Genomic DNA, 18,007 nt, shown 5'->3' with positions numbered 1-18,007 from the left:
ATCTCCGTTCTCGTCGTTTTGAATCAGGGGGGTAATGGATGGCTTACGCGGGATAAAAATCCTGATAAGGTTCAGGTCACAGCAGCCCAGACTGTTTGGTAATGTTTGTTACACAATTTTACACCTCAATCATTTCTCGCTGATTGGCTAGTTCTAACTACAACTCCCAGAAGCCCTTGCTCTCTCCCCACCTATCAATGGTAGTTCTGCTTTAATTCCCAAAGGTTTCTGGGAAGGGGGAAACTGATACCAGAGGAAGGACTACGAATCCCAGCAAGCAGTTCGCAACGCAAGAGCGGAGGAGGAGGAGCGCCTGGCCATCGTGCCCAGCTGAGCCAGGTACCTTGTTTGCGGGACATCGAGGGTTGGGTTTTAGTCTGCTGCCCCGCACGGGGGGAGGACTTGGGCTCTTGTCTCCTAGTCCGCGCTCCTCCCGGCGGGCCGCGCCGTTTAACGCGTTAGGTAGTCGAGAGGGTCTGGGTCCCCGGCTGATCTCCATTTCCCGATTCCCCGATCAGTTTCAAGTTCAGGGCTGGAGTTGGAGCCTGTGGCAAAAAGGCAGATCCTTGGGACTGAACCCACCTGCCCGACTTCGTTCTTCCCATTTCCCTCCTCTCTGGGCTTCACATCCCAGAACCCTGGCCTGCAAGGCGGGAGGGCTGACATCATCATTCATTCCTGCTCGGGAACAGAAAGGACAGGGGCTTTGGAGTGCACGGCCGTCAACTATTTCATTCATTCATTCATTCATTCGTTCACTTATTTTAATCCTCTCCGGAGGATGTTGTGTGTGTTTGTGTTTGTGTTTTAATCGATTTTTAGAAGAGAGGGAAAGAAGTAGAGAGAGATACCTATACATGAGAGAGAAACATCTAATCGATCGCGGGGATCGAATCCACCACCTAAGTATGTGCCCTGACTGGGAATCGAACCCTCAGCCTTTTCATGCATGGGAGGACCATGCTGCAACCCACTGAGCCACCCGGCCAGGGCAACAAAGGTCTTCCGAGCGCCTTCTCTGGGCCAGACGCTGGGGACTCCGCAGTGAACGAGTCACTGCTGGTGGAGATCCATTCTGCCGTGGGCGGGTGGGTGGGGAGGAGCAGCCTTGACAAACCAGGAACGCCCTGAAGAGCAGAGCACGGGTTGGCTGTTGTCGCCAGGGTGCCCAGGGTGACACTTAGCCAGAGACACGCACGGAAGACGACTAGTAGGAAGGCTGCCGAGGCCTGAGGCTGCTGCCTCCTGGGTGTTTGAGGGACAGAAGCAGAGTGGGCTGGCCTCGGAGGCTGTGGTAAGGAGCCTTACGGTTTTCTGACTGCACCAGGAAGCTCCCTGAAGGGTTTTAGGCTGGATTGTGACCTGCTCTGGTTTGCTTGTTAATGGCCTCATTCTGGCTGCTCTCTGTCTGGTCAAGTGAAGTCTGAGCTGCCCCTTAGCCGTCAAGTGGAGATGTCTGCGGGCAAATGGGATTTTGGCTCTGGTGTTGGGGTCTGGGCCAGAGAGAAAAGCCATTGCCATAGGCGTGGCGTTGGAAACCAGGGACTGGATTTCAGGCCTGGAGCTGACTTGTAAAACGGGCAGGAAAGCCTGAGGAGGGGCCTGGGAGGGAAAACGTGAGATGCTGCCGTGTTTCCCCGAAAATAAGACATCCTCCGAAAATAAGACCTACTTACAGGTCTCCTTCTGAGTGAAATATAAGGCATCCCCCCGAAAATAAGGCCCCCCCTCAGGCTAAACATGAGAGATTCGGTCCACTGATTCTGAAAGAAATGGAGTCACAAGAAATTCACCAGGAAATTCAGGAACTGGATTGTTAGGATGATGTTCCAGAAGATGATGACATGATTGTCATTGAACAAATGAGTACATTCTTGATCCTGTAGGATTCACAGTTTGTCTGGTTTGTGTTGACAACTACCGTACGGCCGTACCATAAACAGATAATAAATTTCCTTTATTTTCATTTAACAATAAATGTGTATCGTATTCTTCTTCATGGAAAATTATAAGACATCCCCTGAAAATAAGACCTAGCGCATCTTTGGAGCAAAAATTAATAGAAGACACTGTCTTATTTTCGGGGAAACAGGGTATACGTCCTTACGATGGTTATTTTCTATTTGCAGAGCAGCCTCGTAGCCCCTCGGGATAGGCTGCTTGGCGCGTGTGGGAAAGGAGACGTACGTGTTGCTAACAACAGATCTGGCTGATGGGACGCTCAGAGGAGGGAGGCGTTATTTTAGGTGAATGGGTGGGGAAGACACAGTTAGGTGGTGGCTTGGTTTATGTTTTATCTTTTTAGTTAATTCTCTTTGGAGCAACACTCTTTAAAAGCCTAACGTTCGGTAAGCCGTCAAGTTCAACCTGGAACTTATTATGCTGTACATAAACCTAGAAAAATAAGAAAAATGACCTTACCTTTTCCTTTGAGTAATGCTGAACAGACTAAATCCCTCGAAACAGTCAGCCGTGTTAACAGCCTAATTGCCCTCCCTTGCATATTTAATTCCACTTCTAAGTGTAATATATTTGATTTTCTTTTTTCAAGTATTTCAGATACATAACCTAACGAGCATCATTTCCCCAGAATACTTAAACAGTTACTAAAAAAGTCTAATAACTTAAACCTATAGACAATGAATTTTAAGTTCTTGTAAACAGCTCGGTGCTTTTAGTAGACAGTCAAGTTCTCTTGCCACCGGTTCTCAGCCTGGGGAGCCAGTAAAATGCTTCTCCGACATAAAATGAGGAGATGGGGGGCACCTTTAGTATCGTTATAGCACCCCAGGGGGTCCTCATATATGTAATCAGTTTCTCCAACCACTGCTAACGTCTCAAAGTCACAAGTCTAATGTCAATTACTGACACATATTTTATAATTACCTAGATGTCTAGTTTCACTTCTATATTTTAAGTTGGAATCACATTGCTTACCTGTCATCCGCTCAGCCTGTCACATTCTTTTCCATGTTACTGATCCTTTCAGATACCAAGTATGCACTGACTATTAGTAAATCCCGGGCAGGCACGGAAGTACAGGTGGGGCCAAGGTCGGTTTGCAGTTGTGAGGACGCGGACCACAGGGTCTTCCCTCGTGTTTTTGTGTATTAATCGTTGTATTGTTTTCCGTAGCAGCAACTGTAAACCTGTCTTACCCCGCCCTGTGCGAAGAGTTTGATTTAGTCTACTCCCTCTATTTGCAATTCTGCGTTTCCCTGGAGTGTGGCAGGACACCTGGCCCGTAGGAGAAACAGTTTTATTCCTGGAAGTGAATGCCAGTCAAGTCGGGGTTGCCACTTCGGCAAGCTGACCGCTTGGTGACGGGGACACGCATCGGGGGCTGTGTCTCCCCAGGGTCACTGTCCCCAGCAGAGGCCGCCTTGGATGCTGGGAATGGAGAGGCCAGTGAGCACCAGGCTTTTGCTCCTCAGTGGGTGCCTCCTAGCAGGTGCTAGGCTCACTGGGTACAACGCAGATTCCTGGGTCCCTCCTGACCTGCTGGCCGGATTCTGAAGATCTGACCCGGGAGACTTCAGCTGTAATAACCCCACACAGGGAGCCCTGGGAATGTTGGAGCAGGGGTTTTAAGAGGGTTGGCCTGCCCCCCCAGGGCAGGTAAACTGGGGGGGCTGGTCCCAGTGTGAGAGAGAGACCTGACTTGGTGGTCACAGGGGGTCGGGTGGATTGGAAGCCCAGCCGGGGGGGGGGGGGGGAGGGAAAGGGAGGCACACGCTGCTCTGAGCCCGGGTATCTGGTGCAGGAGCCTCCTTCGTGCTATTTTTACCTTTCCTATTTGGAACCTCCGGCCTCCTGGGACCCGTAACTATCTGACGAGAAACCGTGTCTCCAGCCCGCGGCTCCCCGGAGCCCGATTCGGGCTCAGCCGCCTGTGCCGGGCGGGGCCAGCTCAGAATCAGGGCGCACCCTGCCAGCCCTCAGCCAGGGGCCCAGGGAAACGTCTCCCGTGGGTCCCCCTCCAGGTTCGTCCTGGCGAACCAGGTCGCCGGAACCATCCGTGGCGTTTCCTAAGGAAGAAGGAATGGGATCCAGCCCTGCCTGACACATTTTCCAGTTTTTAAGGGAATTTTCGGGGGACATTTAAAAACAAGACATGCTGAATGTCAAGACACAGAATAACAGAAAAACACAAAGAGGTCGTGGAGAAAAATCCTGTGCGTAACCCTGTCATCCAGGCATTCCCACAGTAAATATTTTGTGTCTGCTCTAGTCTGTGTATGAGTGTGGGAGGTTCTTTTTCCTTAAAATAGTGGTATTATATATATATATATACTGTTGTGAAAATGAGTTTTTTCCCATTGGTTTTTTTGTTGTTGTTGTTTTTTGTTTTTTAGAGTGGAAGGGAGTGGGGAGAGGAAGAAAAAGAGAGAGAAATATTAACAAACATTTTCTCAGGAATTTGGGGGTGGCTCAGCTGGGTGGTTCTGACTCAGACTGTCCCAGAAGGTTGCCATCAAGCTCCGGGCTGCACTCATCCGAAGGCTCGACTGGGGCTGGAGGGCCCACGTCCAAGCTTACTCACACGACTGCTCACAGGCCCCAGTTCCTTGCCACTGGCACCTCCCCACCGTATGGCAGCCAGCTCCCCCAAAATGGAGTGATTAGAAGAGGGAAGACACCAGGATGGAAGCCACAGTGTCCTTTTACAACTTGGTCTTCCTGTAAGTGACGTGCCGTCACCTCTGCTCTATTCTCTTAGCCTCACAAAACCGTGACACAGCTTAAAAGGGAACCACAGCACACGGCACACGCGTGTGGAGGCGGCGTCACTGCGGACCACGGCTTGCTGCCACATCCACAAATGAGTGTTGAGCGCCATCAGCACGTCAGGCGGGGCGCTCACACGGAGCACGCGTGATTTAATCCTCACGGTAAGCTTACCAAATACCCTGGTAATAAGACAGTGTCTTATATTAATTTTTTTTCCTCCCAAAGTTGCGCTAGGTCTTATTTTCAGGGGATGTCTTATCTTTCCACGCACTAGGTCTTATTTTCGGAAGATGTCTTACTTTCGGGGGAAATACGGTAGTATTATTGCCTTCCTCTTCCAGACGAGGCTCAGCCAAGTTTCCCGGCCCGGAAGTGGCAGGGAGGGGAGTCCCACCGGTGTTGAAAGATTAGAGGAGGGATTGACGGGGTGATCGGGGTGACCTTGGGCTGGCTGTCCTCCCTCTGTTCTTCAGCCCGTCACCTGCTACCTTACAGGACCATCATTTCTCCCAGGGGGAGGGGGTCTGTGGGCTCTGCATCAGAGCCCCCCTAGATCTTGGCCCTCCCCCAGACCTGCTGATCGGGAAATGGCTATGGGTGGGGGCTGCCTTATTCTGCTGGGAGGAAGGGGATGCGCCTCACTCCCAGGGGTGGGAGGGGCCAAGGTCAGGATGAGGAGGCTGTGAGGTTGCTACAAAGCCCCGGGGCCTCTGAGGGGGACCCCGAACACTCGGGGGCTCCTCTCAGGGAAGACATCTGGGTCTTCTCGGCATTGCTGTTGGAGCTGGGTCCTCGGTGGGCAGTCCTCGGGCCACCCCGGCCGGTTCCGATGCCATCCACTCCAGACGGCAGGCATATGGCGCTGGGAAGGTGCCAGGCTCCCGGCGGGTGGCAGCAGAGCCATCGCTGGCTGCGGCTGGCTGTTCACCTGGGGTCTGGCAGCGCCGTAATTAGAAGGGATGACAGGTGAGCCCGTGGGCGGCGTGTGGTGAGCCCGGGTCCCGGTAATGACAGTGCGTGTCCCAGCCTGGCCTCAGCCGGCCGGGCCGCTGGCTTATTTTAGCCCGGTGCCAAGCCCGCCCTGTGCCCGAGCCCTGTGCCAAAGCCCGCCCTGTGCCGGGGCCCTGTGCCAAAGCCCGCCCTGTGCCGGGGCCCCGCAGCCTGACCCAGAACCCTGCTTTCCCCTCCACACAGCTTCCCGGGGCGCGGGGCTCCCCGCCAGCAGCACAGGGCGGGTGGGACGTGACCTTGCTCGGTCTCTCCTCTGAGCCTGGTCCTCCTCTGCGAAAGCTCACCTCCAGGGGGCGGCCTCCGAGGGCTGGATGGGAGGGTGAGAGCCAGGGCCTCGCACGCAGGAGTCCGAGCCGCAGCTCTCCCCTCGCCCCAGCTCACCCCTTTATCCTTCCTTCTGTCCCAGTGTCCCCACCAGTTGGTCGTCTCCTCCTGGAGCCCAGAGGATGGCGGGCAGCTGCCATGGGTGGCCGGGTGTGGGCTAAGCAGAGCTGGGGAGGCGGGAGGTGGCGCAAGAGGCCTGCCTTCGGGTCTTGGGGCCTCTCTTCTCGCTGTTCCTCATCCATCCTCGTTGGCATGGTCCCCAGTTCAGACTTGAGCCGCAGTGCCCTCTTCTGAAAAGCTGTCTCCGGTCCCACCACACAGGTGTCCTGAGAATGCCGGAGCCAGCACAGCAGGTGCACAGTGGGCCAGGCGCCAGGTGGCACCGACAGCGCCTGCTCTGTGCGGGCATGGCCAGTGCCGTTTGTATTGCTCCTACTTTTGCGGTTGAGGATTCGTTGGGAAAAGCAAATGTCTGTGTATCGCTCCCCAGAGGCAGCCAGGCGGACCCATTTCTGCAGGGAAAGCAGAGGCCTGAGGGGGGCAGTGACTTGCCCAAGGTCACACAGCTGCTGCTCGGTGCCTGCGTGGCTCCGTCCAGCTGAGTCCGCTGCAGAGAGGCCGTTCGGGCTCCGCCTCGCAGAGGGACACCCTCCCAGGCCCTCCCCTCCCCTCCCCTCCCGAATACTCTCCGGAGCCGCAGTGGAGCTGCGGGCGCTTCAGGCTTCGTGAATGGCTTGGCCGTTAAACATTCATCTCTCGCCATTTCAACCCAGTTCCTATAAGTTTATTGGCAAGACGGGTGTATTAGAGCTGCCAAATTTCATATATCAACTCGGCGTGTCTGGGATGCGGTCTCTCGGCAGTAACCGGAGGAAAGAGAGGTTTTGTATGTTTTCATTTGGAATGACTGTCGGTTCCTAATCCCATTAGAGCCCCCTGGACTTAATGGCTGCTGGCCCCGGCTGCAGGCTGCTGGCCCCGGCTGCCCAGGCCCGCGCTCCCCGCAGCCCGCACGGCCGCCCGGCCTGTCCGGGGGCTTGTCCGTCTTATCTTCCTCCAGCCTCTTCCGGACAAGATGCGTTTCCCCGTCAGTCCGTCCCGTGGTCAGGCCCAGCTCTGTATTTGTCTGCAGGTCCTGGGAGTCGAGCTGGTGCTGCCCCCTGAGCTGCTGCCTCACGACCTTGGGGCAGCCACCGGTCTTGGTCCTCTGGGCTCAGGGTATAGGACCTGCCCTGGCTGGTGTGACTCAGTGGATAGAGCGTCGGCCTGTGGACAGAAGGGTCCCAGGTTCGATTCCGGTCAGGGGCATGTGCCTTGGCTGCGGGCACATCCCCAGTGGGAGGTATGCAGGAGGCGGCTGATTGGTGTTTCTCTCTCGTCTGTGTTTCTAGCTCTCCGCCCCTCTCCCTTCCTCTCTGGGAAAAATCAGTAAAATATATTTTTAAAGACAAACAAACACCTATTTGGTTGCCTGCGGTGCGCCATCACTACTTTGGGCGCTGGAGCTGCGGCGATAAAGGGAACAGAAATAGCTCTGCATTTCCCTTCCCGCCGGGAGGAGAGACGGCGGCGAGTGGAACCAGGACTATGGCTGCACAGGGGGTGCCGGGGGCAGGAAACGGGGGGCGCTAAGTGCAGGGTGAGGGTTCTGCCATTTAAGTCAAGTGGTCACGGTCGCTTCCTGAGAAGGCAGTGTCTGAGCGGAGATTGAAGGAGTTGAGTAAGCGAGCTTGGCAGGTACCGGGAGGGCCTGCAGGCGGAGGGAGCGGGTACCGGGAGGGCCTGCAGGCGGAGGGAGCGGGTACCGGGAGGGCCTGCAGGCGGAGGGAGCGGGTACCGGGAGGGCCTGCAGGCGGAGGGAGCGGGTACCGGGAGGGCCTGCAGGCGGAGGGAGCAGTGGGGAGATCAGAGGGTGAGGGTGGCAGCTGGCGAGAGGAGCTAAGGTGGTGGTTCCCTGGCGACATGTAGAAAATTTAAAAATATATTTTATTGATTCTTTACAGAAAGGAGAGAGAAGGATAGAGAGTTAGAAACATTGATGAGAGAAAAACATCGATCAGCTGCCTCCTGCACGACTCACGGCCGTGGTGAGCTTTCAATGAGGTGCAGGGAGTCTGGAAAGCTCCCTGCACAGCACGGCCTGGCCCGCAGGGAGCGCTCCGTCGGGGCGGCGTGGGTGGGCTCCGGGTGGCGGTCCCTCCCGCCCCGACCTGCTCTGTGCCGGCCCCCCACCCCCACCCCCGGCAGGGCAGCCCTGACCCGCTCTGTGACCCCCACAGGGCAGCCCTGACCGCTCTGTGCCCCCCGGCAGGGCAGCCCTGACCACTCTGTGCCCCCCCGCAGGGCAGCCCTGACCGCTCTGTGACCCCCACAGGGCAGCCCTGACCGCTCTGTGCCCCCCGGCAGGGCAGCCCTGACTGCTCTGTGCCCCCACAGGGCAGCCCTGACTGCTCTGTGCCCCCCGGCAGGGCAGCCCTGACCACTCTGTGCCCCTGCAGGGCAGCCCTGACCGCTCTGTGCCCCTGCAGGGCAGCCCTGACCGCTCTGTGCCCCTGCAGGGCAGCCCTCGCCGCCATGGGGAAGCGGTACTTCTGTGACTACTGCGACCGCTCCTTCCAGGACAACCTGCACAACCGCAAGAAGCACCTCAACGGCCTGCAGCACCTCAAGGCCAAGAAGGCCTGGTACGACATGTTCCGAGGTGGGTGCCCGGGCCGGGAGCGGGCCTGCCTCGGGCGCGTTGCTCTCTCTTCTCATCAGACCGGGAGCTCCTGGCCATGGCCCCGCGCGGAGGGGCCTCTGAGGGGCTGTGGGCAGAGCGGTCTCTGAGGGGCTGTGGGCAGAGCGGTCTCTGAGGGGCTGTGGGCAGAGCGGTCTCTGAGGGGCTGAGGGCAGAGAGTGGTCTCTGAGGGGCTGTGGGCAGAGAGTGGTCTCTGAGGGGCTGTGGGCAGAGCGGTCTCTGAGGGGCTGAGGGCAGAGCGGTCTCTGAGGGGCTGTGGGCAGAGAGTGGTCTCTGAGGGGCTGTGGGCAGAGAGTGGTCTCTGAGGGGCTGAGGGCAGAGCGGTCTCAGGGGCTGTGGGCAGAGCGGTCTCTGAGGGGCTGAGGGCAGAGAGTGGTCTCAGGGGCTGTGGGCAGAGAGTGGTCTCTGAGGGGCTGTGGGCAGAGCGGTCTCTGAGGGGCTGAGGGCAGAGCGGTCTCTGAGGGGCTGAGGGCAGAGCGGTCTCTGAGGGGCTGTGGGCAGAGAGTGACCTCTGAGGGGCTGTGGGCAGAGCGGTCTCTGAGGGGCTGAGGGCAGAGCGGTCTCAGGGGCTGTGGGCAGAGCGGTCTCTGAGGGGCTGAGGGCAGAGCGGTCTCTGAGGGGCTGTGGGCAGAGCGGTCTCTGAGGGGCTGAGGGCAGAGCGGTCTCAGGGGCTGTGGGCAGAGCGGTCTCTGAGGGGCTGAGGGCAGAGAGTGGTCTCAGGGGCTGTGGGCAGAGAGTGGTCTCTGAGGGGCTGTGGGCAGAGCGGTCTCTGAGGGGCTGAGGGCAGAGCGGTCTCTGAGGGGCTGTGGGCAGAGCGGTCTCAGGGGCTGTGGGCAGAGCGGTCTCTGAGGGGCTGAGGGCAGAGAGTGGTCTCTGAGGGGCTGTGGGCAGAGAGTGGTCTCTGAGGGGCTGTGGGCAGAGCGGTCTCTGAGGGGCTGAGGGCAGAGAGTGGTCTCTGAGGGGCTGAGGGCAGAGAGTGGTCTCTGAGGGGCTGTGGGCAGAGCGGTCTCAGGGGCTGTGGGCAGAGCGGTCTCTGAGGGGCTGAGGGCAGAGAGTGGTCTCAGGGGCTGTGGGCAGAGAGTGGTCTCTGAGGGGCTGTGGGCAGAGCGGTCTCTGAGGGGCTGAGGGCAGAGAGTGGTCTCTGAGGGGCTGAGGGCAGAGAGTGGTCTCTGAGGGGCTGAGGGCAGAGAGTGGTCTCTGAGGGGCTGTGGGCAGAGCGGTCTCTGAGGGGCTGAGGGCAGAGCGGTCTCTGAGGGGCTGTGGGCAGAGCGGTCTCTGAGGGGCTGAGGGCAGAGCGGTCTCTGAGGGGCTGAGGGCAGAGCGGTCTCTGAGGGGCTGAGGGCAGAGCGGTCTCTGAGGGGCTGTGGGCAGAGCGGTCTCTGAGGGGCTGTGGGCAGAGCGGCCTCTGAGGGGCTGTGGGCAGAGCGGCCTCTGAGGGGCTGAGGGCAGAGCGGTCTCTGAGGGGCTGAGGGCAGAGAGTGGTCTCTGAGGGGCTGTGGGCAGAGCGGTCTCTGAGGGGCTGAGGGCAGAGCGGTCTCTGAGGGGCTGTGGGCAGAGAGTGGTCTCTGAGGGGCTGAGGGCAGAGAGTGGTCTCTGAGGGGCTGTGGGCAGAGCGGTCTCTGAGGGGCTGTGGGCAGAGAGTGGTCTCTGAGGGGCTGTGGGCAGAGCGATCTCTCAGGGGCTGTGGGCAGAGAGTGGTCTCTGAGGGGCTGAGGGCAGAGTGGTCTCTGAGGGGCTGAGGGCAGTGATGGCCGGCCGCCGGGAGCAGCGGAGCGCCGGGAGTGGCAGCTGCATGCCTGGCTGGACGGACGCTGAGTAACCAGCTTCCTCCGGGAAAGGCCGCTCCGCGCGCTGTGACGGGTGCGCGGGCTGAGGCTCCGCGCACAGGCCTGGCACCGGCACTGCAGGAGCCGCCCCGCCTGTCGTTGGCATCACACCAGCAGCGGTGAGGGCGGGCCAGGGGTCAGCCGGGAGCAGGGCAGACGGAGCGGGCGCTGGGCAGTGGGCGAAGGGGCCGGAGAGCTCCTGCGATGACCAGAGGCGGGTCCGGTCTCCGAGGGACCTGGAGAGCAGGATTGGGGGCAGGCCCAGCCTGGGGGAAGGAGTGGGGTCCCAGCAGCTGAGAAGGAAGGAGAAGGTGAGGCAGACAGAATTCCCTGGTCGGTGACTCAGAATTCATAAGAAGAGGTGAGCGTTCATTGAGTGCCTGCTGCATGCCAGGTGTCTCCATTCTTTCTCAGTGATTCTGAGCAGCGGCTCTCAGCCCTGTGTTAGGATCACCGGGAGACCTTGAACTTAACGAGGGTCCCCTGACCGCCCCAGCGGCAGGTGTGGGCGGGGCCTGGGCGGGGCGCTTTGAAAGCTCTCCCTGGCTCTCCCCATCTCAGATGAGAAGCCTCACAGGCTCGGAGGAGGGCAGGTGGCCAGACACGACTGTGGCAGGGGTCTGCGAGTGGGGGTGCCTGATGTCAGGCCTTGTCCCCCAAGTCCCGGGGGGCTGTGACCTGGCGTGGAATTGGGCCTCAAGATCACCCTGGTGTTCGCCCCTGGTCCCAGACTCTCGGCTGACCTCTCCCTCTGAGCTCCAGCCACACTGGCCACCACCGTCCCTGCACCCTCTGCAGACACGCCCTCCCTGCCCTGGGCCTGGCAGAGTCCTCCAGGGTGTCCTCCCCCTCTACACACACACACACACACACACCCCGGCCAGGGCAGGTCATCTGGCCTCACGCTGTGTGCCCCGTTTACATCCGCGTGGATTAGTGTGTCTGCTGGCCTGGAAGGAAGGGCCAGATCTGCCTTGTTCTCCACTAAATCCTCATCCTGGCCCGGTGCCTGCACCCAGGACGTGCTCGGCCGGTGTTTGCCAAGCGAACGTCTAAATGAACGAGCAAACAGACCCGGCGTCAGGGCCGGCGCTAATGCTGGGAGATGAGGCGAGAAGGACCAGGGGGGTCGGATCACGAGGAGCCTCGGACGCCGGGCGGAGGGCACGGCCTGGGTGCGGGGCCGGGCCGGGCTCCTCAGCGCCCGGTGCCCTCCGGAGCCTCCGGGAGCTTTAACAGTTCCCACGTTCTCCCCGCCGACGGAGGGAGGCACAGCCTGAGAGGGACCGGCTGGGCACCCGTGAACTTGGATAGCTGCCCGCTGAGTCCGCGTGTGGCCGGGGCTGACAGCCACCCACCAGGTGCTGGGCAGCCTGGCAGAGCCCCTCGCACAGGCTCCCCACCCCGCCAGCCTCGCTGTCCTACCCCCGGGGGCCTGGGCAGTGTCCCGGTCCCGGGCGACACCAGGTCCCGGGTGAGCCAGGCACCTCGCTCGCGTGTCTTACTCCCAGACGTAGACGGATCGATTCTCTGCCTACGAAGAAGCACACATTTACCCCACAAACATACGACGACAATAAGTGGAAAAATAGGAAGAAAACAGGTGAAGGCTTGTATCCGGAGAGATCGCTGCCCGTCTGTCGGGGCCGGGACCGAGAGCCCAGGCCGGTGTGTGTGTGCGGGGCGCGGGGCAGGGGGGGGGGGCGGTGTTGCCTGTGGAGCAGGGCCTGGGTCCTGCTTCCAATATGCGCTTTGAGCTTTCTATTTTGGAGTAATTATAGACTTCTCAGAGGTTGCAGCGACAGGGCAGAAAGACCTTGTGGTACCGGGTTTAAAAACCAAGAACACAACCACCCAGCCCTCCCAGGTGACTCTGCCGGCCCGAGGTCAGAGCCTCTGGCAGGAAGCTTGCCCTTGGCCGGGTCTGGGCGGGGCGGGCGGGGTCGAGGTCACCCACAGCTCAGACCCCTCCGCCCAGTCCCCGCCTGTGGCCGTCCCTTTGTGGACGGGGAGCACCTGGAGCACCTGGCGCAGCGCGGCTCTGGGCCCAGCCCCTCCCCTCTCCTCCCACAGACGCGGCTGCCGTCTTGCTGGACGAACAGAACAAGCGGCCCTGCAGGAAGTTTCTGCTGACAGGTGACGTGTCCCGCTCAGTCCGCTCCTGCCCCGCCCCCTCCCTGCCCTGTCCCTCCCCAGGGCCAGCCTGCCTGGCGGGCGCGGGGCCTGCTCGGACCTCCGTCCCACCCCGGCCACCGTCCTGAATCCACGCGGTGGCCTTGGAGCCTCAGCGACCGGGTCAGGCGGGGGGGCCCCCCCCCCCGGGGGTTGTGCCGAGGACTTCCGGGGGCTGGTCCTCGGCTCCTCAGACCTCCATGGGGATTTTATCAGCTCGGCCGGAGCGAGCAAACCGGGGAGAGGACCCGTAACCCCGGAGAGACAGCGATGGGGGCGCGAGCCTGGCGGGTGCGGGTGAGGTTAGCCGGGGAGCCCAGCCCCCTCCCGGCAGCAGGGCTGGGGGGCAGCAGGCTGGCAGCGCCAGCAGGCGCAGAGGTAGAGCCAAGGGCGCGAGGTGTCGGTCGGACCGCTCAGCCTCCGAGATCAAACCTCAGCCCGCGAGGCCACGGCCGAGGAAAACCAGGGCCAGAGAAGTGAGACAGCCAGAGCCCTCGTCTCCTCCACGCCCGCCCCGAGGCCCGCGCGCTCCCTGAGGGCCTGGCCCTGAGCTTCCCGGCGGCCGAGGCAAAGAGGAAAGCCGCCGTGACTGACGTGTGCAAAGACGCAGCGCTGGGGAGAGCCGCTGCTGTGGGCCCAGGAGCGAGCTCAGGAGGCGGTGCTGTCCCAGCACGCCCCCCCACCCCCCACCCCCGGCCCTGCAGACCAGGGGCCTCCCCCGGGGCCCCCTGTGGAGGGCACACGGCCCGGGCAGTGGCGCCGGCTCAGGCCAGAGAGCCAGGTTCTGCTTCCGGGGTGCGTCGCTGCTCCTGACTCCCCGAAGTCTTCCCCTAGACCTCCAGTGACCCCAGCCCACAGCGGGGCCTCCCTGCCAGAGCGGCCAGTAACTCTGTCTCCCCCTTGCAGGCCAGTGCGACTTTGGCCCCAACTGCAGATTTTCCCACATGTCCGAGCGGGACCTGCAGGAGCTGAGCATCCAGGTGGAGGGTGTGTTTTGGTCGGGACCAGGGCCGGGGGGGGGGGGGGGGGGGGGGGTGCAGCGCGCGCTGGGGGAGAGTGCGAGAGCCGAGGCTGGGGAGCAGCCTGTCCCTCCTCACCTCCCGGGTGGGGTGGGCTGACGGGGCTGGGTGAGGGGCGGGTGTCAGAAACCGCCTCCCAGCCTGCAGCTGGAGGCCACACCTAGTGGAGCCTGGGGGGGGGGGGGGAGGGAGCAGAGACATGCCCCCTTGTGACCTTGTGACCTTGGCACTTAATCCTCTGGGCCTGTGGATATGGCCGCTTCTGAGCTGGAGCGAGCCCACGCTCGCACAGGGCTGGCAGGGCCGGCCCAGAGGAAGCGCTGGTCCACCAGGAGGGGGTTTCCCCCGGCCCCAGGCTCATCCTTACCACCACCCCCCCCGCCCCCGAGGCTCCGAGCCCACCTCACACCCAGCGCGTCTGAGCTCACCTGTCGCCCGGCTGCGTTCAGTGAGCGAAGGTGTTCATGGCACGTTTCATGAGAAGAGCAGGAGGGAAAGCTGAGCTGCTCCGGCCCAGGGTCAGAGGCCCGGCATCAGCCGAGCCGAGACCCACCTGCCTCAGGGGGCCTCCTCCCGAGGCCCAGGCTCCTGCAGGCGTCACCTGTGTCCAGCTCCGCAGGCCTGGGGCAAGCACTGTTTTATCCCCCTCCGGTGGGGAGGCAGAGTGAGGGCCTCCGAGTGAGGCCCGGAGGGGCGACCTGGGAGGTGGCGGGGGCGGGGACAGGCCTGGGCTGCTCCTGGCTCCTGCCTGCGCCCCCCCAGGAGGGACCGCTGTGCTGGGGGAGGCTGGGATCCAGGGGGGGGACTGCCCCTCACTCGCCTCCGCTTCCCATCCCCTCAGAGGAGCGGCGGGCCAGGGAGTGGCCCCTGGACATGACGGACCTCCCCGAGGGCCACCTGGAGGACTGGCTGGAGAGGAGAGCCAAGCGGCTGAGCTTGGCCCCGAGCAGCAGGTACGGCCCCCCGAGTGCCCTCCGACCGGGTCCTCCTCCCATGCCCTCTCCTCTGGCACCCCCGGGGCTGGCCCTCGTGACCCAGGGGTTTACGTTCCGCACCCCAGGCTTCTTCAGCCGGTTGGGGGCCCCCCACCGAGCTCTGGGGGCTTCCCTGCTCTCCCACTCCGCCCACTCTTCTTCTTGGGGTGAGCTAGCTGCCTGGGCGCCCAGCATGGTGCTCCCTGAGCCGTGCTCCTCCCCTGCCGCTCCCCTCCCGGCTGTTTCTGGAAGAGAGCCTGCACCTGGGGACCCCGAGGCCCTAGAGAGGATGTGAGCCTCCCCCCAGCCTCTTCCTGCGTTCCCAGCACCACTTCTTCCCCGTCCACCTGCCGTCCACCTGCCTCCGGCGGGCTCGGAGCCAAATGGATCACTCTGGGCCGCGCAGGTCTGTCCAGCCCGAGGAACAAGGCTGTTCGGAGGGAGAGGAACATTTGTTCTTGTCTGTGCCCTTGCTGCCCTGTCCCTCGGCTGGTCTCGTGACAAATGACACCCGAGTCCTGGGCCCAGAGGGTGGCGGGAGGGGGACTGGAGCCGGCCCCTTCCCTGTCTGGGGCTTTGCTCCGTCCCCCGCGTCTCCCCCCACGAGGCAGCCCTGGACGCAGGCTCTCTGCGACCTTCAAACACCAGGCCCTCCTCGCCTCCGTCTCCCGCCCCTCCTGGCCGCTGCCCCCCCTCTGCTCCCCCAGCTTGTCCGTCCACACAGCAGCCCAGCTCCTCAGCCACACGCCGCCTGGCCTTGCTGAACCCTCCTGGGCCCCTCCGCCTCAGGGGAACTCCCCTGCCCCTCCCCGGCCCGCGCGGTCGCCCTTCACCTCCCCCATCTGGCCTCCATGTCGGTGCCTCTGAGTGTTTCTGAGCTCGGTCACCTCAGCCCGTAGCTGCCCCCCACCTGCCATGCCTGCACAGTCCGACATCCTCAGGCTCAGCTGAGACCCCCCTCTTCAGCCCCAGGCCTCCCCTCGGCCCTGCGCTTGCACTGCTGTCCTGTGGGCCCGCAGGACGGCATGTGGACAATGAGAGCCTTTGGGGAGCAGGATCCCCAGCCTGGAGGACTGGTGCCTGTGTCAGTGCTGGGCCCCTCTTCCTCTCTGGGTGTGCTTCCTCCCTGGGGCCACCCAGACTCCAAGCAGAGCCCTCAGGGGGAGCCGGCCCCGTCCTGTAAGAGGGGGATGGAGGTTCCGGGGGCCCCAGCCGGGCACTGCGCCCCGTTCCTGACCCTGAGGGACCTGCCAGAGCAGCGGGCGGGGAGGGCGGCTGGCCTCAGCGGAGCAGACTAATCCCCCAGCGAGGCCGCGCTGGTCACCGCCCTCCACTGTTGGCTCTTCAGATTGTGCTTTATCCTCCTAATCTCCTCTTCGCACCCCACTCCTGGCTGGGCCGGCGCTGCTGGTGCGGCCCCGTACCTCCTGAGCCGTCCTCCTGACTGAGCCCGGGGCTGGGCTTGTGCACGGGACAGACAGACAGACAGGCCCCCGTGCGACGCGGGGTCCCTGTCCGGGCCTGTGTCTGAGCACACGGGGGGGGGGGGGGTGCCCTCTCCTGCGGAGGCCTCGGGGCTGAGTCCCGCTGCCCAGGAACCTGGCCCTCCTAGGAGAAGGGGCTCCGGGGGCAGCCCTCTCTGTGGAGAACTGTGCTCACCCCCGCCCTGCAGGGCGCCGGGGTCTGGCCGGCAGCGGGGCCGTCCCTCCCAGCAGCCAGGAGCCTCCCGGTTGGGGGTTAGGAAACGTCCCGGAGCCGCAAATAACGCCAGAGCCGCTCTCTGCTGCCCCACGAGCAGCAGCCGCTGAGAGGGATTCCCCTCCTCCCGCAGCCGGAGGGCCCAGGGTGCGCCCAGGCTGCCCACAGGCCTCAAATGGGCTCTGCGGGGAGGGAGTGTGTGTACAGCGAGGCAAACCGCTGGGCCTCCTGCCCCCGGCCCCCCAGCTCCACCTCAGAGAACTGAGTCCTCTCCAGACCTCACAGGCCACAGTGCTCCCCGGAGCGGCAGCCTGAGAGGGTCACACCCCGAGGGGCTGGGACCTGGGGAGCTGTCTCTGCACCTCAGTCCGCGTCCTCGGGACAAGGCGGGCACTTCCGACAGGCCCCAGGTTCCCAGCCGACATGCCTCCCGGGGTGGGGGGAGAGGGATAACCTGAGAAACTATTTTTTTTTTTTTAAGTTATACAGTATTGGGGGGGGGGGGTCGTCAAAGGCTTTCGTGCCTACAAAACTTTTAAAAGACAAACACACACACCCATCATCGCTCGGATAGAACCGCTGTGACCACGCTGTTGTTTCAGGTTTTTTATGCATTTATATACGTTATATATCTTCCAACAAAAATAGTGTCATGCTATATACATTTTTATAAGCTGCTTTTTCTACTGCTCACACACCCGCCAGGACCCCTTCCTCGGCGCATACAGGCGGCTGGGGGCGTGCACGAGGAGGAACCAGGCCCCGGGGGGACTCTCCGGCTATTGCCAGCCCCCCAGTCCCTGCCCACAGCCCGCTGTCCTGGGCCCGTTCCCGGAGGGGGGGCTGCTGGCCCAGGGGGTCTGCCGTGTGTATGTGGGGCTCTGCTTTCCAGAAAGGTCTGCCCCCCCGTGGCAGAGGGGCAGCGGGGCAGGGCCCCACACTCACCCTCTGCCTGCCTTCTCCTCCTCTCCAGGGCGGAGCCCATCAGAGCCACCGTCTTCCAGTACCCCGTCGGCTGGCCCCCGGTGCAGGATCTGCCTCCGTCCCTGCGGGCACCCCCGCCCGGCGGGCGGCCCCTGCAGCCCCGCGTCCAGTGGGGCTAGTGCCTCGGGCCCCCCGGCCCCTGCGGGTGAGCCCCCACGGCAGACACAGTGAACACAGGGGCTCCTGCTGGGCACGCCGAGGCCCCCGGAGGGAGGCTCTGCAGCCACGGGCGTGGCCTGGCCAGTCAGCCCCCCCCTCCCTCCCTCCCGGGACGTCCTGACCCTGACGAGGCGGGTGAGGGAGCTTCCTGCTGGGTGTGTATAAACGAAGTGTCACTATGGCGATATGGCTACGCGTCCCCCTTGCCCGGTGCCCTCAGCGCTGCCCCGGCCTCTGGTGAGAGGATGGGCGGGCTGGAGTGGCGGGAGGTCTCCTCCAGGGCGGCCGGCTCGCTGCCCTGCTCCCCGGGGGCCGGAAGCAGGTGGGGGGGGGGGGGGGCGTGTGGCTGTGACCATCTCCCCTTCGAGA

General features: G+C 62.4%; 1 protein-coding gene across 5 annotated transcripts; it reads left to right on the top strand.

Moving 5' to 3' along the window:
- The first annotated feature begins 295 nt into the window (after positions 1 to 295).
- ZMAT5 (zinc finger matrin-type 5) lies at positions 296 to 17,648 on the top strand. Of its 5 annotated transcripts, XM_045585692.1 has the most exons (7): positions 305 to 340; positions 5,768 to 5,778; positions 8,634 to 8,767; positions 12,706 to 12,768; positions 13,711 to 13,791; positions 14,665 to 14,776; positions 17,469 to 17,648. In XM_045585692.1, the coding sequence occupies exons 3-7, from the start codon at positions 8,641 to 8,643 to the stop codon at positions 17,596 to 17,598; spliced, it is 513 nt and encodes a 170-aa protein (XP_045441648.1). In that variant the 5' UTR covers positions 305 to 340; positions 5,768 to 5,778; positions 8,634 to 8,640; the 3' UTR covers positions 17,599 to 17,648. The 5 variants fall into 5 exon arrangements, with proteins under 5 accessions (XP_045441647.1, XP_045441648.1, XP_045441649.1 ...); XM_045585691.1 differs by lacking the exon at positions 5,768 to 5,778 and having other exon boundaries at positions 296 to 339; positions 8,625 to 8,767; XM_045585693.1 differs by lacking the exons at positions 305 to 340; positions 5,768 to 5,778 and adding an exon at positions 4,771 to 4,892 and having other exon boundaries at positions 8,625 to 8,767.
- The last annotated feature ends 359 nt before the right edge of the window (positions 17,649 to 18,007 follow it).

The sequence above is a fragment of the Pipistrellus kuhlii genome, unplaced genomic scaffold (genome assembly GCF_014108245.1).
Source record: "Pipistrellus kuhlii isolate mPipKuh1 unplaced genomic scaffold, mPipKuh1.p scaffold_m20_p_20, whole genome shotgun sequence".
Taxonomy (NCBI): domain Eukaryota; kingdom Metazoa; phylum Chordata; class Mammalia; order Chiroptera; family Vespertilionidae; genus Pipistrellus; species Pipistrellus kuhlii.
This window is presented reverse-complemented; position numbering and strand designations above follow the sequence as displayed.

Coding starts and splice junctions, on each gene's coding strand:
- ZMAT5 (XM_045585691.1), top strand. CDS start 8,641: ATGGGGAAGCGGTACTTCTGTGACTACTGCGACCGCTCCTTCCAGGAC. Junction 12,769..13,710: donor CAGGAAGTTTCTGCTGACAG/GTGACGTGTCCC, acceptor TCCCCCTTGCAG/GCCAGTGCGACTTTGGCCCC. Junction 13,792..14,664: donor GCTGAGCATCCAGGTGGAGG/GTGTGTTTTGGT, acceptor CCATCCCCTCAG/AGGAGCGGCGGGCCAGGGAG.